The 18263-nt window shown below is 43.4% G+C and overlaps 1 protein-coding gene across 1 annotated transcript in view; it reads left to right on the top strand.

The window, feature by feature from the left end:
* The window catches only part of LOC132820032 (sodium- and chloride-dependent neutral and basic amino acid transporter B(0+)-like), a 51866-nt gene that overhangs the window by 24749 nt on the left and 8854 nt on the right, over positions 1–18263 (top strand). The window contains exons 10-11 of the mRNA XM_060831953.1: positions 782–900; positions 14502–14601. Coding sequence (XP_060687936.1) covers positions 782–900; positions 14502–14601 — 219 coding nt within the window. The remainder of the gene's footprint in view (positions 1–781; positions 901–14501; positions 14602–18263) is intronic.

Here is an 18263-nt window from a genome sequence, read left to right as displayed (position 1 = left end):
CACATAAAATGCTCAAGGGGATTGATAAGGTAGATGTGGAACAGATATTCCTCCTTGTCGGACAGTCTTGAACAAGAGGTCATAGATATAGCCTGAGAGGAAGTAGGTTCAAAACTGGGGTGAGGAGAAACTATTTCTCTGACAGGGTTGTGAATCTGTGGATCTCACTGCCCCAGAGTGCAGAAGAGGCAGAATCAATCAACAAATTCAAGAAAGAAATAGATATGTTTTGATGAAAAATGGGACAAAGGGCTGTGGGAAACAGGCAGGAATTGCGACCACAATAAGAACAGCCATGAATGTGACAAATGGTAGAGTGGGTTTGAAGGGCTGAATTGTCCACTCGCTCCTAATTTCTATGTTCCTCTGCCCAATAGCTATTGTGGTGATTTTCAATCTCAGATGTTAATGTTCTATATCTTTTCTTTGCTCTCATGCCTAGAATTTATCTTTTCGTTGAGACAGATCTTGCTGTTCAAGAGATGGGGATTTAGGGAGCAGGATGGTCAGCAAACTTATTCACTCATGTTGAAACTCACTCATGTTGAAACTCACTCATGTTGAAACACCCTACGTGATATTTGAGGATAACGATGATGCAGTTTTCCTCTGCATCAGAGCAACAGGAAAAATACAACTGGGGGAAAAATACATATCTCAGAGCCAGAAAAATGGATGCAGAAACCTTTTACTCCAGGGCTTTGGTGTGTCCAGTGATGTTTTGTCCTGTCATTGTGCAAGTTATTAATTAATGTCTTCATTTGACATTTTCTTCCATTAGAAACAGTTATGACAGCCCTGCAAGACCAGTTCCCTACATTGGTCCAATCAAAGCGCCTTCTTCTGACAGCTGGTGTTTGTTCATTATTTTATCTGCTTGGCCTTCTATGTGTGACACAGGTAGGTTGTATTTCAGTGGTATCAGCTGTTTTCACATGTACTCAGTAACTGTAAAAGGTGATCAAATTCACAGGATGAAAAAATAAAGAAGGCATTAGTGTTCTGGTCCTTTCTTTTTGCAGTTGTTTAATGTTGTGTAGTGATCATGTCATATTGATATCTTGCTGTGATTCTGAGTTTATTCTCAGATAATCCACTCTTACAATAGGACTGGGAAACAGGACCACGGTTCAGTTTATTATGTCATAAAATTGCTCAGCAGACACATTCGTTATCGCGGTTAGTTGTTACAGGGAAGCATAGCTGCTCTCCCTTCGCAATATGTACTGCACACTGAACAAGTCTATAGCTGTCAGTGACATGTATTATATCAAGGTTATATGCTCATCAGCATGTTCTTCTTCAAATGATATTACTATATTCCTATAACATACATGAATGAAAATAAATATGTCTCAGACTGGTTGTGAGAACTATCACTCCAAAAATAGGTCACTGTGCTTAGGAGTTTAAGAATTGAACTGTTTAAGACTTTAAGTGGTTGTACAATGAATCAATAATTTAATAATCCTTCCAGATCTCATGATCTTCTTTCTGTCCTGTGATCTAGATTTATCAACTGACTGTTCTTGGCTCACTGATATTTTGGTGACTTTCCTTTTGTTAAAGAGGAGATTATTTTCATGGTTGCGTTCAACATTTTCATTCCCTGAGTTTACCTCTGGTGGTGTTCTGTGCACAGTCAGAATGCTCAATGTTAGAATGTTGTACAATTCCCCAAATTATTTTCTATTCCTCTTTCTCATTGTTCCATTAGATATTGTGACTCCTTGGGTTTAAGGCTCACTGCACTTTCTGAGTACTTCTGTGGGTGACCATGTTCCCTGGATGGGATGTATGATTCAAACCTTTTACCACTCTCACAAACTAGATAATTCCACACCCAGATGTCAAATGAGTGCTGTTTTTATTCTGCCTGAATGTTCAAGATGTTTATCCCATATTTACAGGAAATTGGACTGTTCATGACTTGGCAAATGTGTCCTGACTTGCTTTTTAATGTGATTGTTGCTGGTAATAGAAAGCCCATACCTAGACGTATTGTTATGAAGTGTGACATGGCAATATGGAGATGGTGTCCAGTTGCTCATTTCATGACGGATGGCTGAATAGTATGAACCATTTCATTCAGCAAAAATATTGGGTCTGGGATAATGTGGTGAGGCTGTCACATGATTTAGACCCCATGTAGTACACATCCAAGGTATCCTAGGTCCATAAAATATTTATCAGTGCAGTATGATCCAATTTCAGATATTTTCTCCAGGTACACAATGCACTTTATACTTATGGTGATTACCATGGGTGTAGTTGAGTAATCCTTCCAATGTCTGGTGGTTGGAAAATTGGAATATTACTCAGTGACTTGGTGAAAATTGTCACCGTGGATGGTAAGTAAATCTGTTACAAGCTTCAACCAAAGATATATTGGAATCTTGTGAGGGTAGAGAAATTTTTTTTCTGTTGATGTGGTGGCTGACTTTGACATGCCTGATACACCCTCACAGTCTTCTCGATTTTTCTGTTGTGAACTGAGCAATACACAGTGAGCTGTACAGGGGCCTTTTTCACCCTATGCCCATATGCCCCTGGTATAATGAGGCAATAGAGTTTACTAAAGAGCTTCAGCTACAAGCATCTGTTTATGTTTGAAAAGCATGCCTCTTGAGGGTCCCTGGCTCATCCTTGTCTGGCTAAATCCCTTGGAGCACATCTGGCACGTTTTGTATCCCATCAGGCCGGACTTTGATAATAACTTTCCAAAATGCCCTCAGTTGTGAATCATTCATTGTCTTTTTTCTTACTGTTGACCAATATTCATCTGGATTGATATTGATGATGTTTTCTTATGTAATTTTTTTGTAAGTGCAGCCAAACAGCCATTGTCTAATTTGGCGTTGGTACACCTCTCATTGTGTCTGAAGTAGCCCAGATTGTAACAAATATCAAAGTGGTTTATGTCAAATCATTTTCAATGTTTTGTTCCTACAATGAATCATTTACTAAACTGGTACATATGGAAATTTGTGATAGTGCATACCAGAAGAAATGTTTTCTGTCCTATGTTCAAACAGTTAGATTGTTATTATGATAGAATATTGGATCCAAAAGCAATGAATTTACCATTATGTATGCCCCAACACTGTTTTGACAAGGTCAGGCCCAGTGGGAGGGATGACATGGATGAAGGTGCTCAGGCCCGAAAAATATTGAACTTGATATCGAGTCCTGACAACTGCAGGGACCCCAAATGGAAATGGGATGCTGACCAGAGTTTCCAGATGACCTTGGGCTCCTTTCATCGCAGCTAACCCATTTTCACTCACTAATGGTCCCCATAAGCAACTTTTCTTTCGCCCAGGCTCAACAGTATCCATTCCTTTGTCTGCCCAACAAGTGTTCTCTCTTTGTGTGGGCTCCATCTCCACCTGTTGTTCACTCCGTTCTCCCAATCCCTGTCTTCAGTGTATATCCCATCTTTTCCTAGCTACAATGAGTTCTGAAGAAGGATCACTGGTCCTGAAATGTTGACTCTGCTTTCTCTCCACAGAAGCTGTCTGACCTGCTGAGTTTCTCTGGCAAATTTTGTTCTTGTTTCAGATTTCCAGCATCCTCATTCCTTTGCTTTTAGAATTCCGCAGGTGGCAGAACAGCCTGATCCCTATGCCCTTAACTTCCAGATACATGTACCTGTGAATGCTCCTGCATGGCTGTATGTGGAATACTCTCTGCTTCCCACCAGCTCCACCACCATTGTCACTGTTGGTGCACCCAAGTGCTTCTCTCTGAGAGAAATTATGTTTGAGACACGGAATTGTTCATTCACTTTTAATCTGTAGCAAAAATTTCCCTTCATTGCCAAGCCTTCAAATGAGGCCTTGTGCAATCCTATTCTTCAATTTCTGTTTCTGTTGGGTATAATTGCGTTGTGCAGGAAGAGATCTTGAACCCTTCCCATTATAGTGCACATTCTCTGCTAGCCCTCTGTATGAGCCAGTTAAGAGAAAGATGCGGCCGTTAATGTTTCCTTTGATTTGTTCACACTCTACCCTCCTCCTCTACATTATATATCCTCCCCACCTCTCCTAGCCTTCTCCCTTTTCACCGATGTTCCTTCTGTTTCTCTTCAGTCTCCTCCTGTGATGATCAGCTCCTCCACTATCCCCTATGATATTCCTGCTTATCCACCACCACCACACTGTTTTCTTTTGGCTCAGTTGGCTGGATGGTTGGTTTTAATGAGAGTGATGCTGGAAAAGCACAGCCGGTCAGGCAGCATCTGAGGAGCAGGAGAGTTGATGTTTCGACCATAAGCTCTTTAACAGGAAGATGATTCCAGCACCACATCTGTAGTCCTCACTTTCTCCTGGATGGCTGATTTACAATGGGGGGGGGGGCGGCGGGGGGGGGGGGGGGGGCACCAACAACACAGGTTCAACTTCTGCATTGACTGAGGTTACCAACAAACAATAAAAATGTGAATTAAGAAGATTGATAATCCAACCATCAATAAATCGTTTTGGAGGTTTGACAACTCATTCTGACCTGGTGATTGTATACCGATTTGAAGAGAAGTGTGTTATTTTCAGTTGCTCTTGACTGGTAACTCAGTTGCCTTGATGTTAGATGCTGCAACTCAGCATCATGTCATGATCATCAGATCAGAATTTTCTCCCTCACTGTCTGCAAACATGCTTAGCTTAGCCTAGCCTTAGGGGAGACAATGGCCTACTGGTATTATCGGTAGACTGTTAATCCAGAGATCCAGGGAATGTTTTGGGAATCCAGGTTTGAATCCTGCAACGGCAGATGGTATAATTTGAATTCAATAGACTCTGGAATTAAGAGTCTAATGAATTCAAATGAATCCATTGTTGATTGTTAGAAACACCCCTTTGGTTCACTAATGTCCTTTACGGAAGGAAACTTCAATTATTACTTGGTCGGGCCGACATGAGAAAGTGAGGACTTCAGATGCTGGAGATTAGAGTCAATAAGTGTGGCGCTGGAAAAGCACGGCTGGTCAGACAGCATCTGAGGGGCAGTAGAGTCGACGTTTTTAGCTTAAGCTCTTAATCAGAAATGACGAGCTTGCGCTCAAAACGTCAACTCTCTCTTTTCGCAGCAGAGAGCGGCGGGAGCTGGGTGGACGTTCAGGCGGAGCGCAAAGTCGGTCGGGAAGGTAAGTGATTTGCTATTAGAGTGGGTGTGTTAAGAACCTAAATTAAGAGTCCACAGGCTTGCTACAAAACAAGGGTCTAAGGAAGTTTTTAATCGAAGAGTGAGGCTTCAGCTCAGGAGTCTTTGAAAAGGAGGTTGATTGAAGTGATTACGCCACAGTTGAAGAGGGTGAAGACATGACTGCCCAGCTGGTTCAGTGCTCTATGTGCTTGATGTGAGAGGTCAACGACTCTGGTGTGTCTGACTCGTACATGTGCGGAAAGTGTGTGCACATTCAGCTATTGACCGAGCATATTGCAGCGCTGATGAAAGAACTCGAGGACCTTAGGCTCATCCAAGGGAATGAGATCTTTCTGGACAAGACCTTCAGCGAGGTTATTACACCAATCATGCCAGAAGAGAGCAGAAGAGAGCAGACGATGAGGAAGGCAGAGAGGAGACAGGTGCAAGAGACCCCGGGAGAAGTACCTGTCAGGAACAAGTTGAAGCTGTTGGAAACAGTGAAGACTGATGACACTGCCAGTCCGCGAGGCGGCCAGGTGTGTCAATCAAAAGTTGGCGCAGAGGCAGAGCGGAAGAGTCGGACATCGCATAGAGCCGTGGTAATAGGGGACTCCATCGTGAGAGGAACTGACCGGGGTTTTTGTGGCAGCAGACGGGATTTAAAGATGGTGTGTTGTCTTCCTGGTGCCAGGGTGAAAGACATCGCGGACAGAGTGCAGGAAATCCTCAAGGACGAGGGTGAAGAGCCAGAGGTGGTGGTACATGTCGGCACAAATGATGTCGGGAAGAAGAGGAGGCACATACTACAGCGGGACTTTGGAGAACGAGGAAGAAGGCTGAAAAGCAGGACGTCCAAGGTGGTTATCTCTGGTTTGCTTCCAGTTCCTCGGGCTGGTGAGGCCAGAAACAAGGAGATAATGGACTTGAATGTGTGGTTGGGGAACTGGTGCAGGAAGCAAGGATTTAAGTTCTTGAATCACTGGGGTACATTTTGTGGCAAACATAAATTCTACAAGAGAGACGGTTTGCACCTTAACAGGTTAGGGATCAGCATTCTGGCAGGCAGGTTTTCTACTGCAACACCGCTACATTTAAACTAAGTAGCGGGGGGGAGGGGACAAACTGGATGTACAAAAAGGAAGTTGAAGGAAAAGTTAGAACAAGAGAAGTCAAGAAAGACAACTGTATCAATGAGGCAGAAAATTCAAAAAGGGATCATGCTGTAAGGTTGAGTGGAATAGGGGTTGATGGGAAGGGTGAGAGCAGTAACAAATTAAAAATGCTGTATATGAACGCACGAAGCATTAGAAATAAGATGGATGAGCTTGAGGCTCTTTTGGAAATTGGCAGATACGATATTGTGGGGATAACTGAGACGTGGCTTCAAGTGGACAGGGCCTGGGAAATGAATATTCAAGGCTACACGTGCTATCGTAAGGACAGACTGACGGGCAGAGGGGGTGGAGTGGCCTTGTTGGAAAGGGACGATATTCAGTCCCTTGCGCGGGGGGACCTAGAGTCAGGGGATGTAGAGTCAGTGTGGATAGAGCTGCGAAATACTAAGGGTAAAACGACCCTCTTGGGAGTCATCTACAGGCCCCCAAACAGTAGTCTGGATGTCGGATGTAAGTTGAATCAGGAGCTGAAATTGACCTGTGGTAAAGATGTTACTACAGTTGTTATGGGGAATGTTAACATGCAGGTAGACTGGGAGAATCAGGATGGTATTGGACCTCAAGAAAGAGACTTTATGGAGTGCTTCAGAGATGGATTCTTAGAGCAGCTGGTGCTGGAGCCGACCAGGGAGAAGGCAATTCTGGATCTAGTATTGTGTAATTAACCAGAATTGGTCAGAGACCTCGAAGTGAAGGAGCCATTGGGAAGTAGTGACCATAATACATTAAGTTTCAATCTGCAATTTGAGAGGGAGAGGGTACAGTCGGAAGTGACAGTACTTCTGTTGAATAAAGGGAACTATGGAGCTATGAGGGAAGAGCTGGCCAAAGTTCAATGGTGCAATACCTTAGCAGGGATGACCGTGGTGGAACAATGGCAGATATTTCTGTGTATAATGCAGAAGTTGCAGGATCAGTTCATTCCTAAAAGGAAGAAAGATCCCAGGAGGAGGCATGGGTGGCCGTGGCTGACGAGGGAAGTTAAGAAACATATAAAGTTAAAAGAGAAAAAGTATAACATAGCAAAGATAAGTGGGAAAACAGAGGACTGGGAAGCTTTTAAAGAACAACAGAGGATTACTAAGAAGGAAATACGCAGAGGAAAAATGAGATACGAAGGTAAACTGGCCAATAATATAAAGGAGGATAGTAAAAGCTTTTTCAAGTATGTGCAAGGCAAAAAAATGGTTAGGACTAAAATTGGGCCCTTGAAGACAGAAACAGGGGAATATATTACAGGGAACAAAGAAATGGCAGAAGAATTAAATGGGTACTTCAGATCTGTGTTCACTGGGGAAGACACAAGACTGGGGAAGACCCTGAGGTAGCAGTGACCGAAGGACCTGAACTTAAGGGAATCTGTATTTGCCAGGATTTGGTGTTGGAGAGACTGTTAGGTCTGAAGGTTGATAAGTCCCCGGGGCCTGATGGTCTACATCCCAGGGTACTGAAGGAGGTGGCTCGGGAAATCGTGGATGCGTTGGTGATTATTTTCCAGAATTCGATAGATTCGGGATCGGTACCTGAGGATTGGAGACTGGCTAATGTTATACCACTTTTTAAGAAAGGTGGGAGAGAGAAAGCAGGAAATTATAGACCAGTTAGTCTGACCTCAGTGGTGGGAAAGATGCTGGAGTCTATTATAAAGGATGAGATTACGGCACATCTGGATAGTAGTAACAGGATAGGACAGAGTCAGCATGGATTTATGAAGGGGAAATCGTGCTTGACTAATCTTCTGGAGTTTTTTGAGGATGTAACTCTGAAGATGGATAAGGGAGATCCAGTAGATGTAATGTACCTGGACTTTCAGAAAGCTTTTGATAAAGTTCCACATAGGAGGTTAGTGAGTAAACTTAGGGCGCATGGTATTGGGGGCAAAGTACTAGATTGGATTGAAAATTGGTTGGCTGATAGGAAACAAAGGGTAGTGATAAACGGCTCCATTTCGGAATGGCAGGCAGTGACCAGTGGGGTACCGCAAGGATCCGTGTGGGACCGCAGCTTTTTACAATATATGTTAATGATATAGAAGATGGCATCAGCGATAACATTAGCAAGTTTGCTGATGATACAAAGCTGGGTGGCAGGGTGAAATGTGATGAGGATGTTAGGAGATTACAGGGTGACCTGGACAAGTTAGGTGAGTGGGCAGATGCATGGCAGATGCAGTTTAATGTGGATAATGTATGGTTATCCACTTTGGTGGCAAGAACAGGAAGGCAGATTACTACCTCAATGGAATTAATTTAGGTAAAGGGGCAGTACAGAGAGATCTGGGTGTTCTTGTACACCAGTCAATGAAGGCAAGCATGCAGGTACAGCAGGTAGTGAAGAAAGCTAATAGCATGCTGGCCTTCATAACAAGAGGGATTGAGTACAGAAGCAAAGAGGTGCTTCTGCAGCTGTACAGGGCCCTGGTGAGACCACACCTGGAGTACTGTGTGCAGTTCTGGTCGCCAAATTTGAGGAAAGACATTCTGGCTATTGAGGGAGTGCAGCGTAGGTTCACAAGGTCAATTCCTGGAATGGAGGGATTACCTTACACTGAAAGACTGAAGCGACTGGGCTTGTATACCCTTGAGTTTAGAAGACTGAGAGGGGATATGATTGAGACGTATAAGATTATGAAAGGATTGGACACTCTGGCAGCAGGAAACATGTTTCCGCTGATGGGTGAGTGCCGAACCAGAGGACACAGCTTAAAAATACGGGGTAGACCATTTAGGACAGAGATGAGGAGAAACTTCTTCACCCAGAGAGTGGTGGCTGTGTGGAATGCTCTACCCAAGAGGGCAGTGGAGGCCCAGTCTCTGGATTCATTTAAGAAAGAGTTGGATAGAGCTCTCAAAGATAGTGGAATCAAGGGTTATGGAGATAAGGCAGGAAGCGGATACTGATTAGGAATGATCATATTGAATGGTGGTGCAGGCTCGAAGGGCTGAATGGCCTACTCCTGCACCTATTGTCTATTGTCTATTGTCTCCTGCTCCTTGGATGCTGCCTGACCAGCTGTGCTTTTCCAGCACCACACCTTTTGACTCTATGACTGGGTTAGAAAATATAAATCTTTTATTCAAAAAGAAAGAAATACAGAGCAGTTAACTTACTATCTATCATAAGTAAAATGTTAGCAATTATTATTAAGGAATTTGTGGCATGACAATGTAGGTTTTGAAGTAGTCAAATAGAGCCAGTACGGTCTTGTGAAGGGAGAGAACATATTTCACCAATTTGTTAGAATTATTTCAGAAATAATATGAGTGTTTGGATAATGGGGAAATGGTGGATGTACTTTTTCTTATATTTCCAGAGGCATTTGATAAAGTGTCACATTAATATTTATTGTAGAACATAGGAGCTCATGGTACAGGGGTTAGCATATTGACATGGACAGAAAATTAGCTGGCTAATAGTAAACAGAGAGTCAGCACAAATGTGGTTTTTTTTCAGGTTCTCATGATGTAACAAGTGGCGTGCCTCAGGGTCAATTCTGGCATTTGAATGATTTACAATTTACATCAATGACATAGATGAAGCAGTAGAAGACACAGTTACCAAAGTTGCTGATGACATAAAATTGGAAAGTAATTTTCAAGGAAGACATAAGGGGGCTATAAAAAGAGAAAGATGGTTTAAGTCGGTGGGCAAAGATGTAGCAAATGGAGTATAATGTAGGAAAACATGAAGTGTTTCCCTTTTAGCAGGAAGAATAAAAAATAAAACATCATATCAAAATGATTAGAGATTGCAGAACTCTGAGAGACAGAAGGATGCGTGACAATCAAAAGTTACTGTGCAGATGCAGCATATAGAGTCATAGAGATGTATAGCATGGAAACAGACCCTTTAGTCCAATCTGTCCATGCTGACCAGATATCCCAACCCAATCTAGTCCAACCTGCCAGCACCCAGCCCATATCCCTCCAAACCCTTCCTTTCATATACCCATCCAATTGCCTTCTGAATGTTGCAATTGTACCAGCCTCCACCACTTCCTCTGGTAGCTCATTCCATACACGTACTACCCTCTGTGTGGAAAAAAGTTGCCCCTTAGGTCTCTATTATATCTTTCCCCTCTCACCCTAAACCTAGGCCCTCCAGTTCTGGACTCCCTGACCCCAGGGAACTTTGTCTATTTATCCTATCTATGCCCCTCATAATTTTGTACACCTCTATAAGATCACCCCTCAGCCTCCGACGTGCCAAGGAAAACAGCCCCAGCCTGTTCAACCTCTCCCTATAGCTCAAATCCTCCAACCCTGGCAACATCCTTGTAAATCTTTTCTGAACCCTTTCATATTTCACAACGATGGCACAGTGGTTAGCACTGCTGCCTCACAGCGCCAGAGACCCGGGTTCAATTCCCGCCTCAGGTGACTCTCTGTGTGGAGTTTGCACATTCTCCCCGTGTCTGTGTGGGTTTCCTCCGGGTGCGCCGGTTTCCTCCCACAATCCAAAAATGTGCAAGTTAGGTGAATTGGCCAAGTTAAATTGCCCATAGTGTTAGATGAAGGGGTAAATGTAGGGGAATGGGTCTGAGTGGGTTGCGCTTCGGCGGATCGGTGTGGACTTGTTGGGCCGAAGGGCTTGTTTCCACACTGTAAATAATCTAATCTAATCTTTCCAATAGGAAGGAGACTAGAATTGCACACAATATTTCAACAGTGGTCTAACCAATGTCCTGTACAGCCGCATCATGACCTTCTAACTCCTGTACTCAATACTCTAACCAATAAAGGAAAGCATACCAAATGCCTTCTTCACGATCCTATCTACCAGCGATTCCACTCCAAGGTCTCTTTGTTCAGTAACACTCCCTCTGCCCTTACCATTAAGCATATAAGTCCTAAGATTTGCTTTCCCAAAATGCAGCACCTCGCATTTATCTGAATTAAACTCCATCTGTCACTTCTCAGCCCATTGGCCCATCTGATCAAGATCCTGTTGTAATCTGAGGTAACCTTCTTCGCTGTCCACTACACCTCCAATTTTGGTGTCATCTGCAAATTTACTAACTGTACCTCTTACGCTCACATCCAAATCATTTATATAAATGACAAAAAGTAGAGGACCCAGCAGCAATCCTTGTGGCACTCCACTGGTCACAGGCCTCCAGTCTGAAAAACAACCCTCCAATATATTTAGGAAAAACGAAGAGTGTGCTGCTGGAAAAGCACAGCAGATCAGGCAGAATCCAACGAGCAGGAAAATCAATGTTTTGGGTATGAGACCTTCATCAGGAGTGAGGCTGGTGGCCCAAGAGGGCTGACAGATAAATGAGAGAAGGAGTGGGCTGGGGGTAAGGTAGCTGAGAATGCGATAGGTAGATGAAGTTGGGGGTGAAGGCGATAGGTCAGAGAGGAGGATGGAGTAGATAGGTGGGAAGGAAGATGGACAGGTAGGACAGGTCAAGAGGGTGGTGTCCAGTTGGAAAGTTGCATCTGGGATAAGGTGGGGGGAGGGAAAATGAGGAAACTGGTGAAATCCACATTGATCCTATGTGGTTGGAGGGTCCCAATGTGGAAGATGAGGCATTCTTCCTCCAGGCATCGGGTGGTTAGGGTTTGGCGGTGGAGGAGGCCCAGGCCTTGCATGTCCTTAGTGAATGGGGAGTTAAAGTGTTCGGCAATGGGGCAATGGGATTGTTTGAGCGTGTGTCCTGGAGATGCCCTCTGAAACGTTCTGCAAACTGGAGTTCTGTCTCCCCGATGTAGAGGAGACCACATTGGGAGCAACAGACATAGTAGATGATGTGTGTGGAAGTGCAGATAAATCTCTGACAGATGTGGAAGGCTCCTTTGGGGCCTTGGACGGAGGTAAGTGGGGAGGCGTGGGTGGAGTTTTGCAATTCTTTTGGTGGCAGGGGAAGGTGCCAGGATAGGAGGGTGGGTTGGTGGGGGCATGGACTGAACAAGGGAGTTGCAGAAGGAATGGTCTTTATGGACCATGGATAGGGGTGGGGAGGGAGATATATTACCTAGTGCATTCTCAGCTATCCTCCCCCCCAGCCTCATCCCTCTCCCATTTATCTCTCAGCCCCCTTGGCCCACAAGCCTCATTCCTGATGAAGGGCTTATGCCCAAAACATCAACTCTCCTGCTCCTCAGATGCTGCCTGACTGGCTGTGTTTTTCCAGCACCGCACTCTTCAACTTTGATCTCCAGCATTTGCAGTCCTCACCTATATATTTGGGAAAGCTAATATAACTTTATCATTTGCTGCAAGGCTGAGTGGATACAAAAGTAGAGATGTTAAGCTTCAGTTATACAGTGCACTGATGGTTCCATAATGTGAGAGTCTGTATACAGTATTGCTTGTATTATGGAAAGAAGGACGCAAATATATTCAAAGCAATTCATAACAGCGGTAACCTTATTAAATTATGTGGAGGTGCCAGTGTTGGACTAGGATGTACAAAGTTGAAAATCACATATCACCAGGTTATAGTCCAACAGGTTCTTTTGGAAGCACTAGCTTTCAAAAGTTTGCTTTGAATTCTATGTCATACGATCTTATACTCCATAACCACCTGATGAAGGAGCGGCGGTCAGAAAGCTAGTGCTTCCAAATAAACCTGTTGGATCATAACCTGGTGTGTGATTTTAACCTTATTAAATGGTGGAGTAAGCCCCAGGGACAGGATGGCCTACTCCTGAGCCATGTTCCCTTATTCAGATATTTGTGTTGAATGGGAATGTAGTTCAGATACTGAGTGGGGAGAGTTGGTAATTTCACAAATCCCATTAATGCAATGTTCCCAGGCAGTTAAAACTGGAGGCAAAGAGTTAAGATGTACATGAGGGGTCATGATGTCTAAATCTAGGATGTATTTAGATTAGATTAGATTACTTACAATGTGGAAACAGGCCCTTCGGCCCAACAAGTCCACACCAACCCTCCGAAGAGCAACCCACCCAGACCCATTCCCCTACACCTAACACTACAGACAATTTAGCATGGCCAACTCACCTAACCTGCACATTTTTGGAGTGTGGGAGGAAACCAGAACACCCGGAGAGTGCTCACGCAGACACAGGGAGAATGTGCAAACTCCACACAGACAGTTGCCTGAGGCGGGAATTGAACCTGGGTCTCTGGCGCTGTGAGGCAGTAGTGCTAACTACTGAGCCACCATGCCGCCCATAGGGTCATAAAGTCAGAGATGTACAGCACAGAAACAGATCCTTCATCCATGGTATCAGATATCCTAAATTAATGTAGTCTTATTTGCCAGCATTGGGCCCATATCACTCTAGACTATTCCTATTTATATATCCATCCAAAAGCCTTTTAAATGTTGTAATTATACCAGCCTCCAAAACTTCCATACACACACCACCTTCTGCATGAAACTGCGCCCCAAGGTCTCTTTGTTCAACAACGCTCCCCAGGACCTTAACATTAAGTGTATAAATTCTGCCCTAACTTACTTTTCGAAAATGCAGCACCTCACATTTATCTAAATTAAACCCCATCTGTCACTCCTCAGCCCATTGGCCCAGCTGATCAAGGTCCAATTGGACTCTGAGGTAACCTCTTCACTTATTTGATCACGTGAGATCACATTTGGAACACTGCAGGTAAGTTCTGATCTCCCCATTTCAAAAATGACTTTCGAGTGAGAATGGAGAAGAGGGAACAGCAACATAATTGAATCCCACACACAAATGAATGAGGGAATATTGAGCATCGAGTTAGAATTGTGTTGGAACAGTTCTGAAGATGAGTTGTACCAGACTGGAATCAATATGTTAGTTTCTTTCTCCACAGATACTGCCAGACCTGCTGATTTTTTCCAGGAATTTCTGTGTTTGTTTCAGATTTCCAGCATCTGTAGTATTTTGCTTTAGTTATGATGTGGAAGTGACAATGTTGGACTGGAGTGGACAATTTCAGAAGCTATACGATGTCAGGCTATAATCCAACAGGTTTATTTGAAATCAGAAGCTTTCAGAGCACTGCTCCTTCATCATCTGATGAAGAAGCTTGTGATTTCAAATAAATCTGTTGGAATATAACCTGACATTGTGACTTCTGAATTTGCTTTAGTTAGAATTGTGCTTTTATTATAAGCACTTACATGTATACATTTTTCAAATCTCATCAAAGTCTGAATTTGAAAGTAAGAGTACGCTCATTTTCCTGTGTAACATTTTTGAATTTTCCATTTAATTTTAGGCTGGGATTTACTGGCTAAATTTATTGGATCATTACGTTACGGACTGGATTCTCGTTATAACAGCTCTCCTGCAACTCATCGGTCTCAGCTGGATCTATGGTCAGTCAATCATAAAAGAGACCGAATCAAATAAACAGATTAAATTTAAAGTACTTTGTGAAAATTAAGGTTTCTTTAATAAAATCAGACCAAATGAATCAGATGCTGGCAGACGTGTATCAGAATTCACTTGCTCTTCCTGACAATGAAACCTAATTGGTTCCAGAAACCAGCATGAAACACACAACATCATTTTTTGCATCCTTCACTCAGGATCCACTTGTTTTTGCTGGATTTCAGCCAATTTTACTACAGTCATCGTCTTGTTAATTGCTGATACTTGTATTATTGCACAAATCCAAGATCACATAGGGAGTTTATCTTTCTGCTGTTAGATTGCTTCACAAATATGTGATGTACAAAGGTTCCTGACTGACCTTCAGTAGCAGTGATAATATTAGCAGCCAGCTTGCAGTTACTGTATGTTTGTTGTATGTAGTGAGGCAGCACAGACCCTAGACTGTGTAAGTATGAGTTTTATAGCAATATAAGTACTTAAGACAATGAGACCATAAGACAAAGGAGTTGAAGTAGGCCATTCACCCCACTGATTTTGCGCCACCATTCAATGAGGTCATGGCTGATTTGACTATCCTTCACTCCACTTTCCTACCATTTCCCCACAATGTTTGATTCCTTTCCTGATTTACAATCTATCTTACATGAATAGACTTATATACCTAGCCTCAACAGCACTCTGTGGTAAAAAGAATACCACTGCACTCTAAGAGCAAAAAGTCTTCCTCATCTCTGTCTTAAATATGTAACCTCTTGGTTCTCAGGAGATGCCTTCTGGTCCCAGACTCTAGCATAAGTGAAAACAGCCTCTATTCCTATATCTGATCAAGCACAATCGTTAACAATCATATACTTTTCAAAATAGATTGCCTCTTATTCCACGAAATTCAAAAGAGCTCAAGCCCAAACTACTTGAACACTCCTGAAAACAAAATCTCTCCATATCCGAAATTAATCTCATGAACCTTCTTTGGACTGCCTCCAAAGCCAATATTTTTTTTGAGGGGGAGATGATGACCTGATGATATAATCGCTGGATTGTTAACCCAGGTACTGCCTTAGGGATCCAGGCTCGAATCCCATCATGGCAAATGGTGCAATTTGAATCATAAAATCTCTGCAATGTGGAAGCGGGCCATTTGGCCCAATGAGTGCACACCAACTCTTTGATGAGCATCCTACCCAGACCCAGACCCCTACCCTATCCCCGTAATCATGCATTTCCCATGCCTAACCAGCCTAGCCTGCACATCCGTGGACATTATAGAGGAAATTAGCACGGCCAGTCCAACCAAGCTGCATAACTTTGGACTGTGGGAGGAAACTGGAGCACCTGGAGGAAACCCATACAGACATGGGGAGAATGTGCAAAATCCACACAGACAGCCACCTGAGGCTGGATTTGAACCCAGGTCCGTGGTGCTGTGAGGCAACATTGCTCACCACTGAATCACTGTGCTGCCCCGTTTTATTGAATTCAATAAAAATCTAGAATTAAGAGTCCAATTATGACCTTGAATCAATGTCAATGATTGAAAAAACCCCTCTGGTTTGCTAATGTCCTTCAGGGAAAGAAACTGCTATCCTTACCTGGTCTGGACAACATGTGACTCTGGACACATAGCAGTATGGTTGACTCTTAACTGCTCTCTGGGATGGACGATAAATTCTACTGAGCCAGTGGCATCCTCATCCCATGGAGGAATAGAAACTGTTCCGAATATTCCAGCCATGGTCTCACTAGTGCCTTGAACATTTATAACAAAGCTTACCTATTTTTGTATTCTGTTTGCTTTGAAATAAAGGCCAACTATCCATTTTCCTTCCCTCATACCCATAAAATTTAAAGGCCAGGCTTTTCAGATTTATGCACAAGGAACCCCAAATCCTTCTGTGCTGCAGCTTTCTGCAGTCTTTTCAGTCAAATAATATTCAACTCCTCTATTCCTCCCGCCAAAGTGTATTACTCACATTTTTCCACTTTATATTCTACCTGGCTAGTTTTTGTTCTTTCACATAACCTGTTGTATCTCTCAATAGAATCTTTGTGTCATCCTCACCAAATGCCCTCCCACCTATTTTTGTGATCTGGAAACTTGGTGATTGTATATTTACTTTCTTCATTCCAGTCATAATCGAGGCCCTAGCTCTAATCTCTGTGATACAGTTGCAGGTTGCCATCCTGAAAATGTCCCCACTTTGGGCGGCACAGTGGCCCAGTGGTTAGCACTGCTACCTCACAATAATTCTGTGTTGTTTTGTATCTTGAGGACCACAATAGCACAGAATTACTGAGCTGAAACCAATAGCTGAGTTCTGTAGCCATGAAGATGGCCTCAACCACGATCTTGGTTACAAGTCGTCCTACATGTGACCCCATTACACTGTTCTGTACCTGTAAGATCTTCCTTACTGTCCAGTTTTGACACCATCACCTTGATAACTTATTATGATCTCTCTACCTTATTTAATGTGTCCAGTTTTGGATTAGTACTTGTTACTTTGGTTAGACCCTCGGCGTGTGACTCTTATACCTACCATGTTATTCCAGTCATTTGGTTTGTCTCCAGAACTACCTTATTTTTAATATTTTGTAATTATCTCTCTTCCTTAATGAATCAGATTATAGATCATCCCTTCACCTGCTATTCAGCTGTTGACACTTTATTCACACCATCTGACACTCTTGATCACCTGCAGAGACCTATTATTCAGTCTGTCAACACTCCACTCACACCACGTGTATGATATTTTGATCTCTCTGATTATAAACTCTGTGTCTGTGTGCTTCTCTTTACTTCACCTGACGAAGGGGCAGTGCTCCGAAAGCATTTGATTTCAAATAAACCTTTTGGACTATAATGTGGTGCCATGTGACTTCTGACCTTGTCCACCCAGGCCAACACTGGCAGCTCCATATGTTGTGGTTACAACTTCATTAAAAGCCCGTTAAGTATCCATACAAACACTGTCAGTCTAGAACAGCCCTACAGTGTTACTTATATTGATCCCAGACATAGCAGGCAGGCAGGGGGAAGGAGTGTCCTGCCTGATGGGTAGGGATCTAAAGGTTCTACTGCATAGTGTGGTGTTGAGGTGGGATTTCTTCTTACCCCTGGATTGGTAAGATCAGGGCATGACATGACAACCTGGTCCGAGGTTGCCACCTGGATCAGTGCAATCTCAGCCATCTGGAGGAATACCCAGCAGTGAAAGAAGGAAGTCAATGATCTTCTCCACTTTGCCAGTAAGTGCTACCATGTTTGTTATCTCACCCTCACCGTAACTCTCTTGCTATACCCACCTTCCACTGAGTCTCATGCCCTACCAATCTCACTACAGCTTGCAATCTGTCCCCCTCCGCTCACTCACACCTACCCCAATCCCAGACACCATTAATCCTGCAGTCCCTCTGCACTGCTTGTTCACTCAGGATACCTCCCAGCTGCACCTACAGTAACAATTGGGACACGTCCTTTCATCTCCATTAATACCTGCCTCTGTCTCATTTCAGGAAGTAAGCAGCCCACAGTAGAGCAGAAAGACTCAAGCCAGGTGGTGGGCTGACCTTCATTCAGTTCCTAACCCCTTACGTGGAGTAAACACTAATGTTGACCACCCTGAGCAGCTGGTTGCCCATGTCT

The sequence above is a fragment of the Hemiscyllium ocellatum genome, chromosome 11 (genome assembly GCF_020745735.1).
Source record: "Hemiscyllium ocellatum isolate sHemOce1 chromosome 11, sHemOce1.pat.X.cur, whole genome shotgun sequence".
Classification (NCBI taxonomy): Eukaryota; Metazoa; Chordata; class Chondrichthyes; order Orectolobiformes; family Hemiscylliidae; genus Hemiscyllium; species Hemiscyllium ocellatum.
The sequence above is the reverse complement of the archived record's forward strand: the minus strand, read 5'-3'. Positions and strand labels throughout refer to the sequence as shown.